The sequence below is a fragment of the Lampetra fluviatilis genome, chromosome 1 (genome assembly GCF_964198595.1).
Source record: "Lampetra fluviatilis chromosome 1, kcLamFluv1.1, whole genome shotgun sequence".
In the NCBI taxonomy this organism is placed as follows: domain Eukaryota; kingdom Metazoa; phylum Chordata; class Hyperoartia; order Petromyzontiformes; family Petromyzontidae; genus Lampetra; species Lampetra fluviatilis.
Genome location: NC_136275.1, coordinates 20406764 through 20431054, shown reverse-complemented (window position 1 = coordinate 20431054; position 24291 = coordinate 20406764). Strand labels below are relative to the sequence as shown.

The 24291-nt window shown below is 44.2% G+C and overlaps 1 protein-coding gene across 1 annotated transcript in view; it reads left to right on the top strand.

The window, feature by feature from the left end:
• LOC144933847 (sodium channel protein type 2 subunit alpha-like) overlaps positions 1–23950 on the top strand; it is a 40262-nt gene extending 16312 nt beyond the window's left edge. The window contains exons 14-24 of the mRNA XM_078859057.1: positions 2065–2460; positions 3740–3881; positions 5009–5163; positions 6066–6239; positions 7856–7978; positions 8799–9068; positions 11049–11105; positions 12981–13119; positions 13607–13707; positions 14830–15100; positions 17019–23950. Of these exons, the coding sequence (XP_078715183.1) occupies positions 2065–2460; positions 3740–3881; positions 5009–5163; positions 6066–6239; positions 7856–7978; positions 8799–9068; positions 11049–11105; positions 12981–13119; positions 13607–13707; positions 14830–15100; positions 17019–18217 (3027 nt within the window). The 3' untranslated portion in view covers positions 18218–23950. The remainder of the gene's footprint in view (positions 1–2064; positions 2461–3739; positions 3882–5008; positions 5164–6065; positions 6240–7855; positions 7979–8798; positions 9069–11048; positions 11106–12980; positions 13120–13606; positions 13708–14829; positions 15101–17018) is intronic.
• Positions 23951–24291: the final 341 nt, after the last annotated feature.

Sequence of the window (24291 nt, the reverse complement as noted above, 5' to 3'; positions counted from 1 at the left end):
ACGTACTCAGCCTTTTGCCCGGATTGCCGTTGAAAATTAGCTTTTTGGCTTAGATGGGCCTTACCATAAATCAACTGACTGACATAGCTTGTCAATGTGCTATGAAGAAGTGCCATTGCCTAAAACATCAACCTCTATGCATTTTTTCTTTTTAGGCCACAGTGTTATTGCCAAATGTGTTGATTTTTGTTGTTGTGATTTGTGCGTGTGCACCACTGCAAATGCAGCAGCATCCCCAAAAACGTCACATGTGCGTGCTGCTGTGTTAACTACAGTAGTTGTGGAATAATTCACTCATTTAGAACTAACACCTCTGCCACCCGACCCGGGTGATTCGATGAACGAATTCTATTATTGGTGTGGCAATATGGTTGAGGAATTTGTGTAGTTTCGCTCTTCTTCCTCTTTTTAAGGATCACAGACCACGGTGGTTTACCACGTGGTCCATGGTTTGGGTTGCATGGCCACAATTACACTACTGTGACTCGTCTTTAATTTTCCATTCATGAAGGAGACGTGGTGCACAGCTAACTGCTGGTGTTCTGATGCGGTTGATGGTCACAGCATCGTCAATGAGGAGGACTGCCAAAGCCAGGAGGTGCGATGATGTTTGGATCTCGAATTCGGCGTTTAGGCTGCACGTCCGCATTGGTCCACTCTGTTCGCCAGCATTCTTCCAGATCTGGGAGAGATTCTAGGATGGTGACAGCAGCACGATCCCAGAAGGTGGATCGAGACTTGAGTTGGCAGCGAGGGACACTGTTGAGGTCTTGGTTGATGATGGGCCGCGTGGTTATCGTTAGCAATGAAACGTGTCAACTCCCTTGCGGTTTGCACGATGTCTCCACGGGTCTTTGGTGGCAGAATAGTAGTCAGTACAGAGAGCCAGGGGGATTGGTATCTGTCTCAGCGTTCTGGTTATGGTGCGCATCGCGTTATTTCATTGTGGGCGTACCAGTTTTGTGTACGAGTTCCCGGACCACGCTTGAGCACAGTGACCCCTGCCACTGAGGAGATCAGTGAGAGGACGGCATGCTCGCAGCACATCAGCTGTGAAGCTCCCCAGGTCGCTTCTGCGAGGCCGATTGACGAACTGTAGCAGTTTCTGCAGCAACGCTATTGTTGATTTGGTCTTTTCACAAATCGTCGGGCTTGAAGGTCTGGCTTCCATCCATTATAATCCCTAGATATATTTGAGTGGGGTCACAGCGTACTGTGCTACCACATAAGGACACGTCAAGGGTGGCATCTGCTGCATGATTGTCCAAGTGGAAAGTACTTGTGGTCGTTTTTTTAAGGATTTTGTTGGAGTCTCCCGTGACGGAAATATGCCTCCATCAAAATGACATCGACTCTTAGAATATTGGCAGATGCCACCCTTGATGTGTCTTAGAATATTGGTAATGTCCTCGAGATTTGTGCACTTTGCAGCAAGGGCTATGTCATCTGGATGTATGAACTTGCGACATGACGTACACGCCAGGTCACTTATATACATGTTTAATAGTGACAGTGATAGTACCGAACCAATTTTGTAATTATCTTTTGGCTGTGTTTACCAGCAAGATGTACCCTGACAGTACGTTGGCTGATGAGGTATACAGTAGAATGGCATCTCGTGATTTTGACCAACTTCAAAAGCAAGCCATGACGCCAATCAGTGCTATAGGCAGCAGAGAGATCAATCATTGCTGTGCCAGTTTTCTGTTGATGCTGGAAATCAGCTTCTATGATGAGGTGGTGAAGGCAACTAACTGGGCCATTCTCATCTTCGATCGGTATATTTGTTCCGAGTATTATGCTTGTGACGCATTTGTAACTGGAAGCTGTGCCGTGCTGATATTAAAGCTACTATCATCAGTCATAGTCAATCCACTGCAGGATGTAGGCCACTCCAATGCGTCACCATCTCTCACGGTGCTGTGATGCAACAAGGACAGTTATATAACAATAATGCCCAAGTTGTTTTATACCATTCAGGTGTAAACGTGTGCTTGCCATTAGTTCAACTTTTCTCTTCAAATGTACTTATTGTTAAGTAATTTTTCATTTCATTACTTTCAGGTGCTCAACCTCTTCCTGGCCCTGTTGTTGAGCTCCTTCAGCGCCGATAAGTTCGCGGCATCGGAGGATGAGCCCGATGCATCCAACATGCACCTGGCCATCGACCGCATCCGGAGGGCGGCGGCCTTCACGAGGGCCACGCTCACCGCCTTCTTCTGCAAGCTGGCCAAGACGACGAGGGAGGACGCCGGCGGCCCGGACGGCGTCGCCAACGGGTGCAGGGCAGGCGCCTGCACGACGCCAGTACGGCGCGTGGGTCAGCCCTGCACGGTGGCGGTGGCCCGACGCTCGTGCATGCGCCCGGCCCATAGCAGCGGTGGCGGCAACTGCAGAGTGCGCTGCTCAGCCGAGCACGTGACGCTCGCCATGCCCGAGACGGAGCACGAGATGATTGAGGTAAGGCTATCTTCTTGTTCTTCTGTAAGAAAGTTCCGCGAACAGCAGCCCGAGTTCGGCAAAAAACTCGGCTCATTGCCCCACCCAGGTGGGGACCACGAGCGGGAGACATGAAAGCTTATATGGGGAGGGGAAAAGGGTAAGGCGAAAGATAACTAACATACTGGGAAAATTAAAGGGACAGGGGAGAGGAGGGGAATGGAGGAACCGGGTGTGGGGCTGGGAGAACGTTTTGTCTTCTTGTTATCCTTCTAGTTCTTCGTACAGTTTTCGGAATCTTCTTTTTTGCTTCTTCTGACACTTCTTCATGTTCTTATTTCTGTACTACTCACGTCAATGATCCAGCACATTTGGCGTTTGTGATCAAGACAGCAGCCTGCGGATAGTTCCACGGTCGGTGGTTTGCTACATGTGTCAACCACAGTTGCTACGTGTGTTAACCCCAGTTAAGTAATTTGTGCTGCAATTTTCAAATTTCGCAAATATGGACAGTGACGTCAGTGCACGACGGCCGACTCCTTTTCGAATAACATCACGGGATCGTCATTGTCCACTGGGAAGCAGATGGCACGTATTATTTATTTAATACACACAGTAATAACCAGTGCGACCTGCCAGACCAAACCGCGGGTCTCTGAAACAAGTGACGAATGTGCTACCAGTGGCCCGCGTCACCACCCTAAATAAGATCCCATCGTGGTGGCGATGTTAACTGCCTCACCTGGTATGCAGGAGGCCGTGGGTTCGATCCCAACCTTGACGCCTGCATATTAGGAGTTTGCATGTTCTCCCCGTGGTCGCTTGGATTTTTCTCTGGGTCCTCCGGTTTTCCCCTCCACATTTAGAATCAACGTCATGCGTTTAGAGTATTTGGCTGCCATACATTTCCACACGATAAGCCACTTCGGTTAGCTATCATTTGTGGCCATTGTCGCTTCTAAAAAAAAAGCTATACAGTTCAGTGGGCGTTACCTGGTAAAATAAAAACTAGTTTATAGTTTAGTTTAATTACTACTTCATCACCTTCTTTCAGTTCTTCTTCCTGATCTTGGTTTGCATCTTCCTCTACTTTTGCATAGATTTATGTTCTTCTCTTCTTCCTGCTCATCTGCTTTTTCCTTTTCTGTACATTCTCCTTTGCTTCCTCCTGTTGCTGTTAGAGCGTGAAGAAATAATATATGTTGTTTACACTTGGAAAACACTTCCACCATCATCAGCATATTATCTTCCATAGAGAGGGCTATAATAACCGTACAATGTGTCTTATCCATACGTGCAGATTCAGGAGTGGAAGTATGATTACGACGAGCCTGACTATGCGGACAGTGCAAGGAATCATGAGAAAGTTGAGAAGGAGCCATCTGAACAGCAGCAGCAGCAAGAGAAGGAAAAGGACAGACTGGATGATTGCTTCCCACAGTGTAAGGATCATGATTCCCTTGTGTCTGGTGGACACCTGAAGTGGTGGAATGACAGCAGTAGCAACTTCTCCAACTGCAGCGATGTATGCGGCAGGCTTGCCGATGTTTAGGACGGCCGCGGTGGCAAGATGTTAACTACCTCGCTTAGTATATAGGACGGTCGTGGGTTCGATCCCCACCCTGATGTCTATATTTGGAGTTTTGCATGTTCTCCCCGTGGTTGCGTGGGTTTTTCTCCGGGTCCTCTGGTTGTTTTCCTCCACGTTAAGATGGCTGCTATAAATTTCCATGTGATAAGCCACTTTATTGGGCTATCATTTGTGGCCAGGTTTCATAGCTCAGTGGGCCTTACCTGGTAAAATAAAAATATTTGATAGTCAAATCAAATAAAAAAAATATTTTATAGTTTATTACCCCCTTCTAATGCTTATTGATTTTCAAAGCCAATCAAACCGTGATAGAAATATCTTGAGAAAAGAAAATAAGATGCAATCGGTTTATGATGAAAAGGGTTTAAAACTTGGCAGCCTATCATTAAAATAGGTAGGGTTGGCAAAATTGCAGTATTTCCTCAACAAGCCTGCCTCTCCTGATGATACCCAGAAGGTTGAAACCATTCCACAGTTTGCTTCCTTAAATAAATGATGCTGTGTAAGTGCAGGAGGCCAATAAGGCAAACCATTTTATTATTAAAGTATAAAAGATTAATGGAAATCGATTATATGTATTATTACCCATAAATGCTCCTCAAGAGCTGTTAAATTCGTTTTTATGTATATTATACAAAGCAAAGATATAATGCAAAGCATTACATATACAAGTGGTTTTGGTGGGAGGTGGTTTGGTGGCTTGAGGGTCAGAGCACTGAGGTGGTATCGCTGAGGTCCTGGGTTTGAATCCAGGCAGCCACCCATGATTAGGTGCGGAGGGCTGAGGTCAAAACTGAAGACTGCGCCAATTTTTTTATTTTTTAAACCACCGTAATTTTTTGGGGTTTCTCACTAATTAGGCAAAATTTCAACTTGAAACCTGAAATTAGAACCCAGGATCTAAGTGTCCTGAACTCTCAGTCAACTCCCTCCTTTTTGTACGTGAGTGAGTTTTTGCCACGGCACTGTTCTGCTCAGGGTGCGTAGCTCGTTCTCCCTGCTGTGCCTCTGGCGAGGCGAGTGAAGTGGGCATGTTCTGGTCCACCCTACGCAAGGCCTGCTTCATCATCGTGGAGCATAACTGGTTTGAGACGTTCATCATCTTCATGATACTGCTAAGCAGCGGCGTCTTGGTGAGTATCCATGCCAGTTGGAAGCACACTTCAAGATTCATGCCAAATGACGTTCATGCCAGTACCAATCCTTTTGGCTGATCTCTCCCCTGCTTGTGTTTAATTAGGTGGCTTGTGGTATTTGGAAGATGGGAAGCTGGTTGAAGAGTACAACATTTGTGACCTGACTTGTGTAGCTATTTTGGCTATGATTTTGACACTTTTGGCAGAGCCTTTATCTCCTGGTGTCTGCAGGCCTTTGTGTGGAAAGGGTTAAATAACATTTTACATGAATTAGGCCGTATCATCCTTCGTAGGTGTTCGCTAACAACACTTGCCAGAACAGTCTGTTGAAGGCTATATGCGAGATATTTGTGTATGTGTGTGCGTGACCCGTGCAAGGCTGCGTTGGCTGGGTCATGTAGCCCGCATGCCTAAACAGCTTTTGTTCGGCCGGATCGAGGGGGCTAAACGGGCGCGGGACGGGCTAGAGAAGAGATGGAGTGATGTGGTACAGAAGGACGTGGAGCTGAGTGGACTTGCCGATGACTGGTACCAGCGGTGTCAAGATCGGCCTCTGTGGAGGAGGCTCGTGAAGGACGCTACTGGGCAGTTGGAGGCAGTCGCCCTCCAACAACAACGGAGGGCGGGGGAGTGACGCTCACAACAACGAGCGGAGCGCCGGGTGGCTAAAGCACAGCAAGTTGGTACAGTAGGGGGCACAGGTGGTGCATCAGCCAGTCATCTCGGTCATCTCGTTCAGTCGACCTGTGGCACGTGGGTCTGCCCCGTGAACTCCTGCCAGCGGGCGTTCGACACTTCACGTGGCCTCAAGGTGCACTTGGCCTGGCACAAGCGTCGTGGTGACGTCACCGCCACTTAGTGGCGAATGGCGGTTGTTGTTGTTGTTGTGACCCGTGTAGGCGTTTGAAGATGTCTACATCGCTAAGAGGAAGACGATACAGATAGTGCTCGAATATGCCGACAAGGTGTTCACCTACGTGTTCATCCTGGAGATGCTGCTCAAGTGGCTGGCGTACGGATTGCAGAAATACTTCACCAACATGTGGTGCTGGCTCGACTTCTTAATCGTAGGGGTACGTGCTGCTATCCCCACCAGCCACCCAACCCCTCCAACCCCCCCCCCCCCCCTCCTAGCACTGTATTGTTTTTCTTCTTGCTGCTCACCAGCTTTTTTCAATTTCTGTATTTCTTTAAAAAAAGTGGTACAGTTGGTCACGTGCTGCTCGAATAAACTCACCCACCTGAGTTTGATTTTCAGCCGCGGATAACGTCAGTGACGAGCAATCACTGGACACCCCCCCCCCCCCTGCATCCCACCGTTCACCAGCCTTTCTCTGGCCAGCGTAGTAAAGTAAAGTCAAACAAACCCCCCTGGAAAAATATGCCTTCATCCAGTAATGGACTGATAAAGGTCTGTACAATTTAAACGTTTGCAACGGACGAATACAAATGTACGTGTCCTTTAAAATACGTGGAATAAGGGCATCCAGGATGCACACAATGAGGTTTTAAGTCAAAATAAGTTGTCAATTTAATTAAAATACAGAAGGTTTACACTCGGCCATGCTCCTGTTACACTACTTCAATGAAAAGCGTATCCCACCTGAGGACGAATGCTTGTGTGGCGATCGAAACGTCGTGATCTATTATTTTTTCTACCTACGTGACTTTACCGAAAAAACCAAAGAGTACGTATTCTGAATGCACACTTGTATCAGGATGTTGCACAGAGAGCACGCGGTACTATCAAGGTGAGATTCTGTTTCATGCGCACGGCGACACGTTCAGGGGCTAGACGCCAATGCCGAGGTCCGCTCGCGGAGAGAGGGCTTCAAGAGAGAGTTTGCGTTGCTTTGTTTTTTCTCCTCCGTTGAAGGAGCGTACACGATGCCTAAATTACAGCCCAGGGTGCCAGGATGGAAACAATTCCACGATGGAATTTGATAACTTATACAATTTATCGGCATAAAAGCAAGACATTTTCATGAAAATAACTTGAGATAATTCTGCTACTACCCCAATGGCAACCCAGTGACTGATGCGGCGAGCTGAAAAGAGAAAATTGAACGTTGCGAAATCAGTCAGTTCACCTGTGTGTAAATTGAATTGTGTTATGGAACAGTAATTCTTCTCTTGATTTCCTTTGGATTTGCATGGAGTTCTTTCAAACACTAAGTACTTATATGGCTATGTGAATGTGCTTGCCAATTTCCTTAAATGATTACAGTAATTATTTACCCAAGAAATCCACACCGAATCCAAATATTCTTAAGACGGTACAGCATTGGGGATGTTTATCCAACACCGATTACATCGCATGTCTTTAGCTATGGGAGGAAACCAGAGAAGCCAGAGGAAACCCGTGCAGGACAAGGGGAGAACCTACAAACTTTACACAGAAAGGTACCCAAGTCAGGATTCGAACGCAGATCCTTCTTGCTGTAAAGCCACCACTGTGCCAGTATGCCACCTTGAAGGCACAGTGGAAGTAAGTGAAAATATGCAGGATGCATTTACCGGACATGTACATCCCATGACCTAATTCATTTTTTCCTCTGCAGCGGAGCGGATGTTTGCGGACAATTAATGCCCGTGCAATTGTTGCGGCAGCCATAAAATCGGGGCACTCTGAAATCGACCCTTCGGTGATGTTTGTTCGCGGTTGAACACGCTTTCCCGTCGTGCGCAGGTGTCCGTAACATCGCTCGTTGCCACGTTGCTCAAGTACGATGAGCTCAGTGCCATCAAAGCTCTGAGGACCGTCCGGGCTCTCAGACCACTCAGAGCCTTATCAAGATTTGAGGGCATGAGGGTATGCTGTGTGCGCACAAACGTCAGATTTGCATCACTGGATAGTGTATTTTTTTATCTTTATGTATTAAAGTCCCTTACAATGTTTTTTTTTTACATACAGTGTACAAATGATGCTTATCGTTAAAAAGTGAACAGCTACATTTTACCTGGGTTAGTACTGACAGTTCCCTGATGAATTCATGCCACGTGCTGCTGGAGATGCAGAAAATGGTGCTGTAGCTAAACCAGGTGGTACTAATTACATACTCGTGCCAAAATCACCGAAATGTTCATTTGACCTAATAAACAATTTTAACGGTGTTTAAAGTAATGTATCATAGCCACCATTTGTTACAGGAAAATAATATTGATGCTTTGTACGGTATTTTTTATTTCTATTTTGTTGATTTTGCATTCGTATTGTTTCGTTTCATTGTTGTAACTTATCTCTGAGCTTATCTCTTGAGTTTTAACCTGGGTTAAAAAAGAAAACATTTTAACTTTACATTTTTACTCCAACAAATAACAGCTCAGGGGTGAAATTTGCTTATGAAAGTTCCCGTTAATATTTACATTCGAAGCCATTCGCAAAAAAAATTATCGCCCAAGTTCATACCGCCGACCGAAAAGAGTGCGGTGCGCTCCACAATTAACACCCGCACCTGCGCCGCTATTTGACGCATTCTGCCGTGGCAGGCCCAGGTGTGCAGAGAAAAGTTAACCATTTCTCTGGAGGGGTTAGAGAGAGGGAGAGAATGCAGCCTTCTCACCTGCCACCTGCCACTCAGCTTGCTCCTCTTCCCTCCTGGCGTTGCCGCTGGGCGCGCGCGCGAATTCAGGTCGTGGTGAACGCGCTGATCGGGGCATTCCCGTCCATCGTCAACGTCCTCCTCGTGTGCCTCATCTTCTGGCTCATCTTCAGTATCATGGGCGTCGACCTCTTCAAGGGGAAATTCTACAAGTGCGTCAACAAGACCGACATGAAGATCTGTAACAGCTCGGTCGTCAGAAACAAGAATGAATGCGACGTGAATGCCTCGCAGGATTGGGTTAACATGCCCGTTAATTTCGACAACGTGGCCACGGGGTACCTGGCCTTGCTGCAAGTTGTAAGTTGATGCATTATGCACAAAATGTGTTTCTTCATTCATGTATATATATATGTCTTCTTGGTTCTTTCGGTAAAGTCACGTAGAAGGGAAGTAATAAAATAATAAAAATAAAACATAATAATATTTTTTTATTATTTTATTACTTCCCTTCTACGTGACTTTACCGAAAGAACCAAGAAGATGAATCCCTGCAGTCACGAAAGCTTTAAATCGAAATATATATATATGATCACTTTTTCTATTCGTGCATGCCTTGTTCAGCATTTACACAACCATTGGAAAAGCAGACCCTGAGGTGTGCCGCACTCTTTCTGGAACGTTCCAGCATTTGGTCGTTCCTTAACCAAATGCTTCAAGAGCTCTGCCCTTCCCTCCCTCTGCCCCTCACCCTCCCTTTGCAGCTGGAAGGAAGTGATCGCACTGTTTGTTTGTTTTTAAACAAAACAAGGGTTTAACGTATTCTCGTGGTTAAGTTGTGCTACCCTCGGCAAATATTTATATGTTAAACAGCACTGGCGCTCAAATTGACCTCGGATAAATGCCGCTGCCCACGCGCCTCCGTTTCTAATTGACCCCCATGAGGCAGCGCGGCTGTTGTGGCGAGTGTAGCATGGGCGAATGTGTGCGATGTCCCCCCCATGCAGCCCCACTTTGAAGCTGGCTTGCACCTCTCAGTGTGGGCCGGCTTGTATTGGCGGCAGAGGTCGCAACCGGGTACCCGATACCTGTACCCTACCCGATACCCGGCTACCCGTGCCCGGCCGGGTACGGCTACCCGTTTGCGACCCTGGTGCGGCCGGGTACGGGTAAGGAATCAAAACCCGTTTGCGACCTCTGATTGGCGGCTCGCTTTTAAGAGGTCGTGGGCACGTGGCACACGTCACCCCGTGACAATGTGTGCGTTCTCATTGTCCAATTTAATGCAGCAGTGGTTTGCGCAATGCCCTATGGCCAGGTGACGGTAGAGTTCGATTTTTTGAGCTATGGCAAGGCCAGAGAGATAGAGTGGACAAGAGATGGAAAATACACTTTACACTCTTGGGGCTTGGCAGTTGCATTCGCCTGCTCTTACTCGCTCCCTCTCTCTCTTTGGATTCTCTTTAAGTAATTTGAAAGACCATTGCCCCAAATGTCACCAAATTACATGTCTTTTTTACATTTAAGGCAGTTATTGAAAAATGTTGTTATTTGTGCTTGTGCACGACTGCCAATGCAGTACAATCACCAAATCATGTGTTTACAATGGGAGGCATGATTGCTCGTTTATGCCCAGCCATAGCAAAGCGATGGGGGGGGGTCATAGGGTGCATTTCCATGTGGGTGAGGAGTGTTTGCACGTGGGTGAGGAGTGTTTGCACCTGGGTGAGGAGTGTTTGCTGTGGATAGCGTGCATTTTCTATAGTTTACTTCACGTCTGTTAATGTGTCTGCCTAATGGTGGGGGTTGGAGATGGGCAAATCGACGTGCAATGTTCCTGCATTGGCGGGTTAGCATAGGTCGGGGCTGAAACTCATGCAACTTAAACATCTCTGTGTTAATGTCATCACCCACAGTCATGCCTAGGGTTCGATAGCATATATACACACTCCCCTCTCCATCGCCCTACACTAAATCATAACCCTAACATCCACTGCAGTTGTTTACTTAAGTCTCGCTCTGCCGGTGGTATGGAAATCAAGTACATTTTCTCAGATAATATGGAACATTAGATGCTACTCGCATTTTTCAAATCTGCCTACACGTAGAGAAAGGGTCCCGTAAAATTGCACGACTTACAGTACGAAAAAAAAAAGAACGCCTCATTTTTCATCCTTTAAAATGTTAATTCTCTTTTTGATACAATTCCCCAACCTTCTGAGGATATTGACAGCAGCGCTGACAGAAGAGAAATGCCCCCACCTGCGGTGGCGTGCGAGCGACTGATCAACTTACCGTGCGTGCGAGTGTTTCTTTCTGTGTTTGCTCTTGCATCCGTAGGCTACTTTCAAGGGGTGGATAGACATCATGTCTGCTGCAGTTGATGCCACCAAGAAGATAAGTCATTTTTTTTTATCTTGTGTCTGTTGTGAATAAAATAGCTTTTGACCCCAATGTTTGCACCTGAAACAGCCTCTCTGACCAGTCGTGATACACTTTGGTTCACTACAGAGCCACTTACCAATCACTGGATGATGCTAATATGCACATTTGTTAATTTCAGGGCTTCATTTCACCGGGTTTGCCCGTGTCAGTGACCTGGAAAATGTTTCCTTACCCGGCACACGACGTTTGGTAGAGCTGAAGTTATGGCTGTGCTTCCTCGTCACGTTCCTTCCAATCTCTAATAGCAACCTGGGAAAATATTTCATAAGATATTAAAGGCCATGTTCTTCTTGGTTCTTTCGGTAAAGTCACGTAGAATTTAAATAATAAAATAATAAAAATAAAACATAATAAAAAATATTTGTTATTATTTTATTATTTCAATTCTACGTGACTTTACCGAAAGAACCAAGAAGATGAATCCCTGCAGTCACGAAAGCTTTAAATCGAAATTTAAAGGCCATGTTGATATGCATGCATTGCAATTCTCATGGAGATACTTAACAGCCCTTGACGATGTGAACGTTTTTACGCATAGTTCAGTTATTTGAACCTTATGGCGGGACCCCGGGGTCCCGAATAAACGGAAGTCAAAATCTTCATTAAATTATTTACTTTTGGCGACTCCGTCCCAACGCGCACATAAACGCCGCGACCCACCTGGCGCGGATCATTCTGTTGTCATGTCGTGTCCAAGCGCAGCGAGGACGAATGCACAGAAGAGCTGAACAAGCGAATGCACTCCATGCTGGGGTATGGGCAGCATCATAAGTACTCTTAGTTTTTTCGGTAAAGTCACGTAGGTAAAAAATGAAATTAAAATTTTTATCAAAATAAAACAATAAAATCACAACGTTTCGGAGGCAACACAAGTCTCTGTCATCAGGTGGGACCGTCACAGCCAGATTTGCTGCATCAGCAAATCTGGCTGTGACGGAGACTTGTGTTGCCTCCGAAACGTCGTGATTTTATTGTTTTATTTTTATTAATTTTAATTTCATTTTTTACCTACGTGACTTTACCGAAAGAACTAAGAGTATGAATCCTTGCAGTCACGAAAGCTTCAAATCTAAAGGATCATAAGTCTTATCCAAAGCTGCTCAAACTGCCTACACGACTTAAGTCCTTTATTTGTCATAACGGTATGCATAATACCGTGTAACTGCTCTCTTATCTTCATTATTATTTGAGACCTACCAATGTCTGCAGCCAGGATCAATCGATGACAATCCTATTACCTGCAGATATTTAACAGATGAGGTGCGTTGCACCGTTAATTCCTCCTGTTTGATAATACTTCTCTCGTCCGTATGCATCTGTGCAGATAGGTTTTTTTTTTGCGGTTAAGCCCTAGTCCCCGAGTACCGCTCATATGAATGCGGATAAGAGGAGCGATGACCCACGACTCTGTAGAGTAACATTGGTATAAACGCTTGTTACAATATGAACAGCGCATTGAAAACGCGCACTATTTCACGTACTGTTTACAAAGTGTGTTCACAAATCCACATTGAGAAACACGATGATTGACAGAGGGGTGTACATTTTTTTTCGATAGTGTATTTAAATAGAGCTACTGCAGGTAAGTTGTTTTCAGTTTTAAAGGCATAGTTTAACAAAGACAACACTTGCCACCATCCTTCAAACCCATTGTTGAAAAAGAGCAATTTTTTTGTTTACATTATAATATAATGTTTATGCGAGAGCCGGGGCCTATGGGAACCCCGGGGTCCCGCCATAAGGTTCATTTATATGTTTGTTGATATGTGGTAACTGGCAGTGCAGCATTTTATAACCTTGATCTCAATGTCTCGTTTCGCACAGTACGATGAACAGCCTAAGTTTGAGGAAAACAAATACAGTTACGGTTTCTTTGTTTTCTTCATTACTTTTGGAGCATTTTTCATCCTCAACCTTTTCATTGGTGTCATCATTGATAACTTCAACCAGCAAAAGAAAAAGATAGGTATCTTCGCATCTTGTTTTCTTCCACAAACATCAACATTCACATTTCCATATGTTGAACATGAATGTTTTGCTTTGCGTGCATGCTAGACTCACCAGACTTGTGGTCGATTTGGGGATTTTTATGGTTACTGGAAATATTTAATGACCGCTGAATTCCATGAATTATAAGTAATGTGAAAAGCTGCATTTACTACTCCAAGCATTAAATCCACTATTCATTTAGAACATTACATATAATACATGTTGTTATTTAAAACCCGCCATATTACATTCACACTTTCAGTTTTAAGTGGACCAATTTACAACTGTATTTACATAATGACACAGTATTCTTCATTTTATTTTCACAAGTCATTAGTTCATATTTCTGTTATGTTATTAATTTGACTAAAATCACAGTAGGCAGATTCACATGTTTGTCAATTACAGTGAGAGGAGAGTTAAATGCAAAACATGAATGCCATATATTTTGATGCATTACATAGGAGGGGAAGATATATTCTTGACAGAAGAACAAAGGAAATTCCACAGTGCAATGAAGAAACTCCGCTCAAAGAAACCACAAAAGCCTGTGCCTAGGCCGCATGTAAGTACCAGTCTCCTCCAGGGCCTTGGATCTCACTCTTTAACCCAGTGAAACGGTTGGTGGGCTTCTCATTAGCGCGCACGAGCTTTTGGTGAATGTAATTATTGTGCATTTCTCTGAAAAGGGGGTGTTTGGGTCCCGGTTTCAATCTCACAGTCGAAGAGGCATATATTGGTTCAAATCCCTATGGGCCACACATCTAATAGGTCCTCATCTGAGACAAATACAACTGTTCTTGAGTAGTTTGCGATGTTCAAATGTAAAAAAATAAAATTCTGTTCATTTACAGTTATTGCTTGTTGCTGCCTTCCCGTGCCAGGTGTGTGCTATCGGTGTGTGCTTGCACAGCTTAAGAGCACTCTCTGGTTGTCTGGTGAAGTGACAGATTAACTGAGACACCAGGAGGATCACTTGTGTCTTAGCCCATGGTATCTTCTCTGACATGCGATTTGCACTCTGCTGCTCCTGAGGAAAGTTAATGGTTCTCCATAAACTGTTACATTTTAATGAGAAAAAATACTTCAGAACAATGCAAATAAAAACAAACGGCTCCCACAAATGTTCCAGTTATTTACTTTGATAGGTGTCAGAAGCTGTCGAATGATTTTATCATCATGAGTAATTTTCAAATAGTTCTGGGAGTCTGGGCAGGGCTGGCCAAGTAATTATTGGCTGCAAAGGTCTGCTACCTTTCATTAGTAGGCGCCAACGCTAAATGTGAGGCTCATTTACGATAACATTCCAGTATTTGCGAAAGCTATTGAATGCAGATGTATTTACTGAACTCCAGTCGCTCGCAAGGATGCATCCACGACACCTTTCTGCATACACTTATTATTTTTTAAAGATATACTCGCTCAATGCGTCAACATATTTGTAATGACAGCTGTGTTATTTTTTCTTCCCAAAAAAGAGTTTATAATTTAAATATGAATTATTTTTTTCTAGTGTATTTGCCAGAATGGGGTTCAAACTACACTTGGATTGGTGACACCCGATCTGGTCATTGACCAGGAATATTCCTTATTGTAACAGAGATAATATTAAAAAAAAACAGAACAGCGGGGACAAATCATTAAACATGAATGCTCCCGTTTCGTGTGGTGTCGATTTGGCGTGCAGAATAAGCTACAAAATCTTGCCTACGACCTGGTGGGCACCCAGGCCTTCGACGTGACCATCATGGCGCTCATTTGCCTTAATATGCTGGTCATGATGATCGAGACCGACAGCCAGAGCAAGGAAATGGAGAACGCCCTCCACTACATCAACATCATCTTCATCGCGATGTTCAGCGCCGAGTGCCTGCTCAAGCTCTTCGCCCTGCGACAATACTACTTCAAGTTTGCGTGGAACATTTTTGACATTGTCGTCATCGTCATGTCCTTTGTGGGTGAGGAGATGGTTGGCCTCTTTTGAGTTTTTTTTCTCCCGTGTACGATGTATTATTTACGACAATCGGACGCTAATGTTGTGAGACGCTGCAATGCATTGCCAAGAAAAAAAAAAACCTTCAGATGGAGAAATTGATTTGGTCGGCCTTGGGTGAAGACTGAAATGTAGACCACGAGAACGGGATTGATTTGCACAGCAGTAGCTGTGAATTAAACCAGTTTATATGATATATCCTCTCCTCTTTAATTGCTCGACGTGTACCAATTAATTTGGAAGATTATAAGGTTGCACAATTGGCAACGGTTGACCTCAATGTTCGCACGCTATCAAGTGTTTTTGATAGAGCTATTTCCGTTAGTTTTTTTTGGAACGTCATCCAGTTGTAAATTGTGATGAGCAATCATAAAAAGGCCCCAAAAACATCTGTTGCATTCCTTCACACGTCACAACTGCACTTTACATTTAAAGCAATTGATTCTATTGTGGTTAAAACGCTTTTCTTATATGTTTTCCAACAAAGGAAATGGATTACGATTTGGTTATGCAGACTCCAATTGTCACCGTTTCGTAACACAATCTGTAATGGAGTTCTGTATCGCTGATACAAAGCCTGAGCGCAAATTTCCTATTCAACGGTCCTGGCCACCCCACCCAAACTCGCCGTCTCACCGGCCTTCAATGACGAGCGTTATGAAGTTGTCAAAATAACTCGCACTGCAAACACAAAAAGGCTATACATCATTGCTGTTATCACTTTAAAATGTCAATGCAACGGAAATGGCAGTAAAATGTCTATAGAGTGTTTTGTGTGGCTCAAAGAGCCCTTGGGTGTTTGACATCGTCTCTTTTGTGCTTTGAGGATAATCTAATCGTCCTCGTAATCACCAGTCAGTGCTAATGTACCGACCGATCACCATGCACTCCACACCAAGTGGAGACCGCGTCTTGCAATTTAGTGATCTGCCACTTACCAACGTATCCATAATGGAATCACTGTGATTTGAAGCTTTCGTGACTGCAGGAATTACTCTTTGGGTCTTTCGGTAAAGTCTCTCTGTGTGTCTCTGTGTTGTATTTCTCTGCTTGTGTGTCTGTCTTTGTGTCTCCGTGTCTGTGTTTTGTCTTTCTCTTAAATTTAGTTCTACCTGATGACGATTGCTTGTGTTGCAATCGAAACGTCGTATTCTATTATTTAATTTATTTTCTTTCTATGTCACATTACAACCACAGGAATCACTGTGGTTGTAATGTGCCCTGCTCATCGACTCTTTGAAAGTAGTTAACATTTTCCTCGTCTCATTTTGCATTCTGAGCAATGTGATGATGTAAATTAAGTATGAGGTGCCATTAATTTCTTGGGGGAGGGCAGGAAGGGAGTGGGAAACCTGAATTGGTCGTGCTTTGGCACAAAATCAAAACAACAAGTCCTACATTGTGATTCAGTTAGAATAAACTGTTCAACGTCTTGGATGATAATACAATCAAATGTCATTCAAATATTTTACCCTGCGTCATGTATCAATTGCGCCAATGAAGCAACATTTCACTTCAACACGGAGTACAAATTCTGGCAACAGCACAGCACCTGAATGAGAATCTGGAAGTTTGTACTCTTTAATCTTTAATCTTGGTTGAAAGTCTGCTTAGACCATCAACTCCCCCCCAAGGTAAACAACACAAATGGGGGTTAAATTGTTGAACTTTCTGTTTTTTAAAGTGTACACCAATTAAACTTTTTATCTGGAGGTTTGAAGGGTACTGAGTAGAAGCATCACACGTTTAATTACTCACTTTTCCAGTACCCTTTTTTTGACCGGTTTCACACCGAAGCTGACGGCAAGTGAGTGAATGCCTCCCGACCAGTCATCTCGTATACACAGCTGCGATGTGTTTTGTGTTGGGGGTCACCCTTTCAGGAATGGGGCTTGCTGAGACCATGAAGAATTTTTTCTTTGAGCCCACGCTCATCCGCGTGGTTCGGCTCGCCCGGATCGGGCGCGTGCTCCGTCTGGTCCGCGGCGCACAGGGGATCCGCACCCTCCTGCTGGCGCTGCTCATGTCGCTGCCGGCGCTCTTCAACATCGGCCTGCTCCTCTTCCTCGTCATGTACATCTTCTCCATCTTCGGCATGTCCAACTTCGGATACCTGCAGCACAAGGCCGGCATCAACGACATGTTCAATTTCGAGACGTTCGGCGGGGCCATGCTTTGCCTCTTCCAGATCACGACGTCGGCCGGCTGGGACGGGCTGCTGGCGCCGACGTTCCCGCTCAACTGCGACCGCTCCTTTAAGCACCCGGGCACGTCGGTCGAGAGCAACTGTGGCAACACTTCCTTCGGCGTGGCGTTCTACGTCAGCTACATCATCATCTCCTTCCTCATCGTCGTCAACATGTACATCGCCGTCATCCTCGAGAACTTCGCCATCGCCACGCAGGAGAGCGCCGAGCCCCTGAGCGAGGACGACTTCGAGGCCTTCTACGAGGTGTGGGGCAAGTTCGATCCCACGGTGACGCAGTTCATAGCCTACAAAAATCTCTCCATCTTTTTGGACTCTCTGGATGACCCGCTGCGCGTGCCCAAACCCAACCATCTGGCGATCGCCGCCCTCGACCTGCCCATCGTGGCCGGTGACCGCATCCACTGCCTAGAGGTTCTGTTCGCGCTCACTAAGCGCGTGCTGGGGGAGGGCGAAGGCATGGACGCGATGCGCCTGCAGATGGAGGAGCGCTTCATGGACAGCGGCTCCGCCGGTAATGGCACGCTCGCACCCACCTCGAGCACACTCCGGCGCTGGCAGGAGGAGCTGGCGGCCATCAAGATCCAGCGCGCGTTCAGGAACCGGCTCACCAACAGAAGTACCTCGCCCACACTGCAGAGAGGTTCCAGCTGGGCCAGGGCCGGCGGTTCCGACGGGATGATGGTGCCCGCCGCCGCTGCCGCCACCGCTGGCGCAACCGCCGTCGCCCCAATCATCAACGCCCCGCAAGATTACGTCGGCAATACGGGCAACGAGAAGGTGAAGATTATCGTTACACTGCCTTCTTTCTCGTCAGGAGATAACATTGTATGTGCGGATGTGAATTGTGCTGACCATGATGGGAAACTTTCGTGAAGGGATTTTTTTTTTTGCGCCACTCGTTGAGGCTGGGTCTCCTTGTTCCGTGAGTGGGACCTCAGAAAAGGGCTCTCAATGTCAAGTGTGATTGAAAGACATGTTTGCATTAAAGGTTATACGTACATATTAACTGGGGATACAGCAGACGAGAAGCAGATCGACCACATTATTACAAAGCTCAAAATAAACATTAGCGGCATTGCAGAGAAAATAACAAAGTAAATATTGTTCCATTGCGAGAAACGTCTAAAATTATTTAAATATTACCAGAGACTTTTTTTTACGTGTATGAAACCTTTCCTGAAATCCTTCACCTCTAAAAGCGTCTAACTTAAATTCATATTCTGTTTGGTAATGCCAAAATAATAGAAATTTGCCAAATAATACATTAACCACGTGAAATATTTATTTGAAGCACTTGTGTATCCATTTCCATAATTCAGATAAAAGCACAGCCATGAGCATGGCATGTCAAGACAAATTGCATACTTCCAGTAAATATGCATGGTATATATATATGCAAAGGGCATATTTTTCAAAGGTGTGTTATGCATGTTATTTGTATATAAGCTATAAACAGTATACAATAAATAACACACAAAAAGGATTCCTTCGGTAATTTTCTAAGTTCCTAAACATAATATACAGCGCCATAAAGCGGATAAAACATATATTATAATTAATATTTATGAAACAGTCTGAAAACCCTTCCCAGACTCTATTGCTGTTGCTTTAAGTGCTATGATAACTTTTTTTTGCATCAAAGTGAATGGAACTCATAAAGGAGCAACGCGACTGTTGTTGCATGGCCAAGCCTTTTGCAGCGCAGATGCCGAACATTCTTTAGCGTATAAAGAAGAGCAGCAAGCAGCCAGATATTTATTTTGCTGAATGATAGAACGGCTCTCGCACTGTAATTCACCAGAAGAGCTCTACGTTGGCTTCACGAGCGAAGATGTTCATCACGAGGCCGAATGGGTTCACGTCCTATGGCTGAATGGGGTGGTGAGAGACAAGACCGTAACTTTACACGTTTTGATGTTGTTATCCATCCGTCGGTCGCGTCAGTGTGGCTCGGCATTGTCTAACGGAGTTCCACGACACAATGACTGTTGGGATATTTTTTTTTTCTATAGGAATATATAAAGGTCTCCTTTTTTTACAAAAAATATATATCTAAATGTCCTTAAATAATTATTTGGATTCTGGGATTTTTTTCCTCGGATCTGTATCTCCTCTCTTTGAGTGCCTATGTTTTTAAATGTATTCCACATTTTACGTTCTGTAAAAAAATTGCGAGGACCGTTTTGCTGCAATCATCAAATTTGAGCGCGCACGGGAGTGGCCCCATGGGCTGATGGGGTGCCCGTTTCACAACGTCTGCATTTTCTGTTGTTGCTTGCCAAAGTCAAAACCAAAGATCCAGGCTATTGAGCCTTAGCGCAACTGCCAACATTGCTGCATTCCATCAGGGGGTGGTTATCTTCATAGTTTTGTACTTTGGATCGCTGCTTCACAAACCTGAGCAAATGATTTTTTTGGGGGTTTTTTTCTTGCAACCAAACAATACGGCACTGTCTAGAGGCGAGTTCATGGTTATTGACCCAGGTGAGAGCTCAAAGAGACCAGGAAGAGCGTCATTCGCAAGTAACATATACAGGGAAATAAATCAATTATATTGTTGTTTCACATCTCTAGCCAATTGTGTTTTTTTTAACGAATAGTTTTAAGCTTTTTAGCTATCTACTTGTTTTTGTAGGTCTCTTTTGCTTGTTACCTTAACCAGGGCATTGAAAGAAAACACAATACTACACAATTAAGCCACCCTACACGGCTTAATTGTTGACAAAAGACAAATAGTTCACTACTTTAGCCCACCGGTGTGTTGAAGAGTGAATCCACAACATTTAAAATGTTTGAGTACGATGTTTCGCTGGTAATTACATCCAGCATCATCGTGCAATTTGCCAGAATGGTGAAGCCATCCACCTGCTCCCGGTCTTAAATAGAGCAGCAGGGTGACGTCATCATTTAACCCAATCAGATGCAGAGATCAGAGGCGGAGAGGGGGGTTATTGTAATTATATAATAGATTAGGAATCAGTTACTTGTTATGATTAGTAATCAGTTGTAGATTAGTAATAGTTGTAATGTGTATTATTTAATAACTGAACCGAAACACTATACCCAATCATGTGCAGATTATATCTATTATATAATTACAATAACTCGCCACCTCCGCCACCTCTGATTTCTGCACATGATTGGGTATAGTGTTTGGGTTCAGTTATTAAATAATACACATTAAAACTCATTACTAATCTACAACTAATTACTAATTATAACAATTAACTGATTACTAATCTATTATATAATTACAATAACCCCCTCACCCACCCCTCCGCCACCTCTGATTTCTGGCCGTGTCGGGTGGTGGAGGGTTGCGACACATTTATAAATAACGCGATCTAACCCAAAAACCTTTATGATAAATAAAATTGGTCGCGAAAGCCGATGTGTTAAACTCAGCCACCCTGTGTAACAGATCTTAGATCAGTGATGCAGTTATACAATGGCCTGATGGATCTTGTGGGGTATATTTGTATGTATGTATGTTGAACTTCTTTCGCATCCTATGTAGCCAATATAGTTTCTCAAGCCTTAATACAGAGTAGATAACTCACACTGAGCACGCAGTGGCTTTTCAAAAAACCTGTTCTCTCCTTTGGTGACACCACTTATTTATTGATAGTGGTTAATATCGCCAAATAGCATAGTTAAGATAATTTGGTCATTATAAACAACCAAGTTAGTGGAAAATAATTGTTTCATTTTTATGTAAATGCCTGTTGTTTGTTGCCTTCTCTACCTACTCGATGTAAAATGCTTCCATGTCCTGTGTGAGAACAGTCTGTTACACAAGCTAAGCACCGTTGAGCCTGGTTAGTCATTGGATGGGAGGCACAAGCCGGCGTGAGTAGGTTAAACGTTGAGTTTTATAAGGGCACCACGGGGTGACCAGCCCCTCCCCATCCAGCCCCTCCCCACCCTCCCCTCCCCACCCAGCCCCTCCCTCCCCACCCAGCCACTCCCTGCACGATGGACGGACGGACACAATAATCCCCTGTGGGCTGGTGTAACTAGGAGGTTCCTATCAGTATCAGGTGTTGTAGGTTTGCGTTGCGAGGTCGCCAGATGATGGAAGTACAGCATTCGGTTCTTAAACAATGTGGAGATTTTAGTTGCATCCCTTTGTACGTGTGAGTTTTTGTCTGATACTTCAGCTTCCTCCCATATGCCCAAAGTTGCAATGCAGGACACAGTGTTTCTAATAAATGAATAAAAATCCCCTTTGTGTACCCGATTGGTGCGGGTAAGATGCTTGCAGTGGTGGATAGATATCTGTGGAAGGTATGTTTCCGATCTAGATTTTTTTCGACACGTTAATTATTTAACGTATCTTCATGCTGACACATTTGGTGAGAAAAATCACTGATGTGATGCAACATGTGACTTTTTCATGACGTTTTACTTTTGGATAAATCTGAAACAAAAAAATGTTGGCCTCATTTAAAAAAAAATCAAATAAAATAATGTGCTTAAAGTGCCATTGCATGACAGCTCTTGGTATATAATTAATTGGGGTTAATGGCTGGACTCCAGCAGTTTGAGGTGGAGCTGTGTGCTCCTGGTTTCACTAGAGACACAGGCCAAGAGAGAAACATAATTAATGAGTACTTATATCGTCAGCTTATTCACAGTAACCCTACAATCCACAAACACCTGGCACAGGGAATTTGCAACTACTTTCCCTGATGATCCTTCATATCTGTTCATTTACGTGCAACATGTTCATAGCACTGAATGTTTGTACATGTATTTATGGACAATAAACACAGACAAATACAAAGATCCTCCGTATAGCCTTAAAAGACTGTTGGGGCAAGTGTTGTCAGCAAGCATCTATGAAGACCGGCACGGTACACGAAGGGGTCGGTGGCCAGCATCATGCCCGACCACCTTTGTCTCCCCAGTGGTGATGTTTTCGCGGTCGAGTCGACCTAGGGGAGGCCCAGTACAGTTCAGATATTCATCACTGGTGTTGGCCGTGAGTGGGTTACGAACCTGGGTCGCGGGGGTTCATTGCGCATCGCGCGAACCGCTACACTCCCACTCCACACTGTGTAACACATGCAGCAGGGTGGTGCAGTGGTTACACTGACATCTCGCAGCAAAAAGTGCCTGGATTCAATTCCTGACTCGGGTCCCTTTTTGTGTCGAGTTTGTATGTTCTTCCCCTTTTCTGTATGGGTCTCCTCCAGGTTCTCTGGTTTCCTCCCATAGCTAAAAAAAAAATCACAATGCAACTTTTTTTTTATTGCAAATTACTCATTTGGCATGATCGCAACATCACCCCCCTACTGCATACACATGGCAGGAGCCTCCTACTAAACGGTCTTGAGCCTCAATGAGGCTTTCCTTCGTAAACAAGTTAATTGTTTTATCTCGTCGGCGTGTAGGGATTTATCTCCCACCTGCTCCCCGCAGGCAGTTCGATGAATTGTCATGGTTCGGGGTTGTGATTGAATTTAATAATCACATTTCAGTTTAACGTTATGGTGAGTGTAGCAGCTGCAGAGGTCACGGAAATCCAATTACATACCACACACACGCGCTAGTGCAGTCGTGAAATATTGATATTTACACACGCGATTCGATGCAGGCATTAATGGCTTTAGGACTCGAGTGTTAAGTCGATGCATCATTACAACCCTGCAATGTGATTTTCAGTTCACGTTTATTTTGATAATTGTTTTTTTACCCTTATATCTGGCAACAAAACTGACACCTTTTTACAAGGAGTCATGTTTGCATAGACCGCAATACCTGCAGTCATAATACAAACAAAAAGACATAACTCGGATAATGTGCACTGTCCTTGAAGTTGATTGGTCCACACCCGAGACAGCTTTCCTTAGAGTCTAGTCTCACATGGGTTGGACCAGATGACGCCAAAAGGCGCACAACTCAAAGACAATGCACCATAGAGTATGAGAGTTCGGGGCAAGCATCTACACTATGGGAACCTCATTTGCCAGTAAAAATATGATAATTGTTTTTTTACCCTTCTATCTGGCAACAAAACTGACACCTTTTTACAAGGAGTCATGTTTGCATAGACCGCAATACCTGCAGTCATAATACAATACTTCGCAGATACGATGTGCATTTTGTCATGGTATTTTGATCCAAAAAAGCCAGGGTTTAAAACTCGAAGAAATACACTGGTAAAACAATTTGAGGGAAAAAAAGGTTGTTCATCGGATTTATCCAGAAAATGTGGATTTTCTCGCTGAGAATGTTTGGCATCCTCGAATATGTAGCGAGATGAGAATGGCAGTTAGCAATGCTACAGGCTGGCATGGGACAATACTGTCCTTGAACGCTGGAATAAATTAATTTATTTACATTCCAAGCCACCTTCCATGTTGTTTTCGTGCAGACAAAGGTCATGTGGGATATGGGCTTTTTATGTGCATTTAAAATTCACTTAAATCATTAATGCCCCTAATGGTTGTCAAACACATTTAATGCGAAGCATGCAGCAACGCCATCTAATGACAAGTCTGTTGGATGGTAATGCTTTGGATGTGTTAACACATTGTATTGCGTACTGTGTTGCAAGCACTGCATAGAATGTTACACTATTATTATTATTATTACCGCCATATTATCTTCTGTCAGAATGGTGCGTTTTTGTTGAATAAAATTGCACTTCATTTGAAAATGTTTTTTTACTTGCTTGCATTCTGACGGTTATTTTCTTCAAATGTCTTCCATAAAGATTGTTTGCCCAGGCAAATGCAATTCTCCCCCCCCCCCCCCATCCCTCTAGCCTATTTGAGTCTTTTTCAGAATTTTGGGTCATTTAATTAATGGGGTGGAATTTGTGTCTTATTGTCGTCTGGTTTGTGTTCCTATTTGTTTCTGTCTCATTTGCACAGTTTAGTTTGCTCCGTAATCCTAAATTGAACATTGAAATATAATTTGTGTATAATTTAGAGGAATGG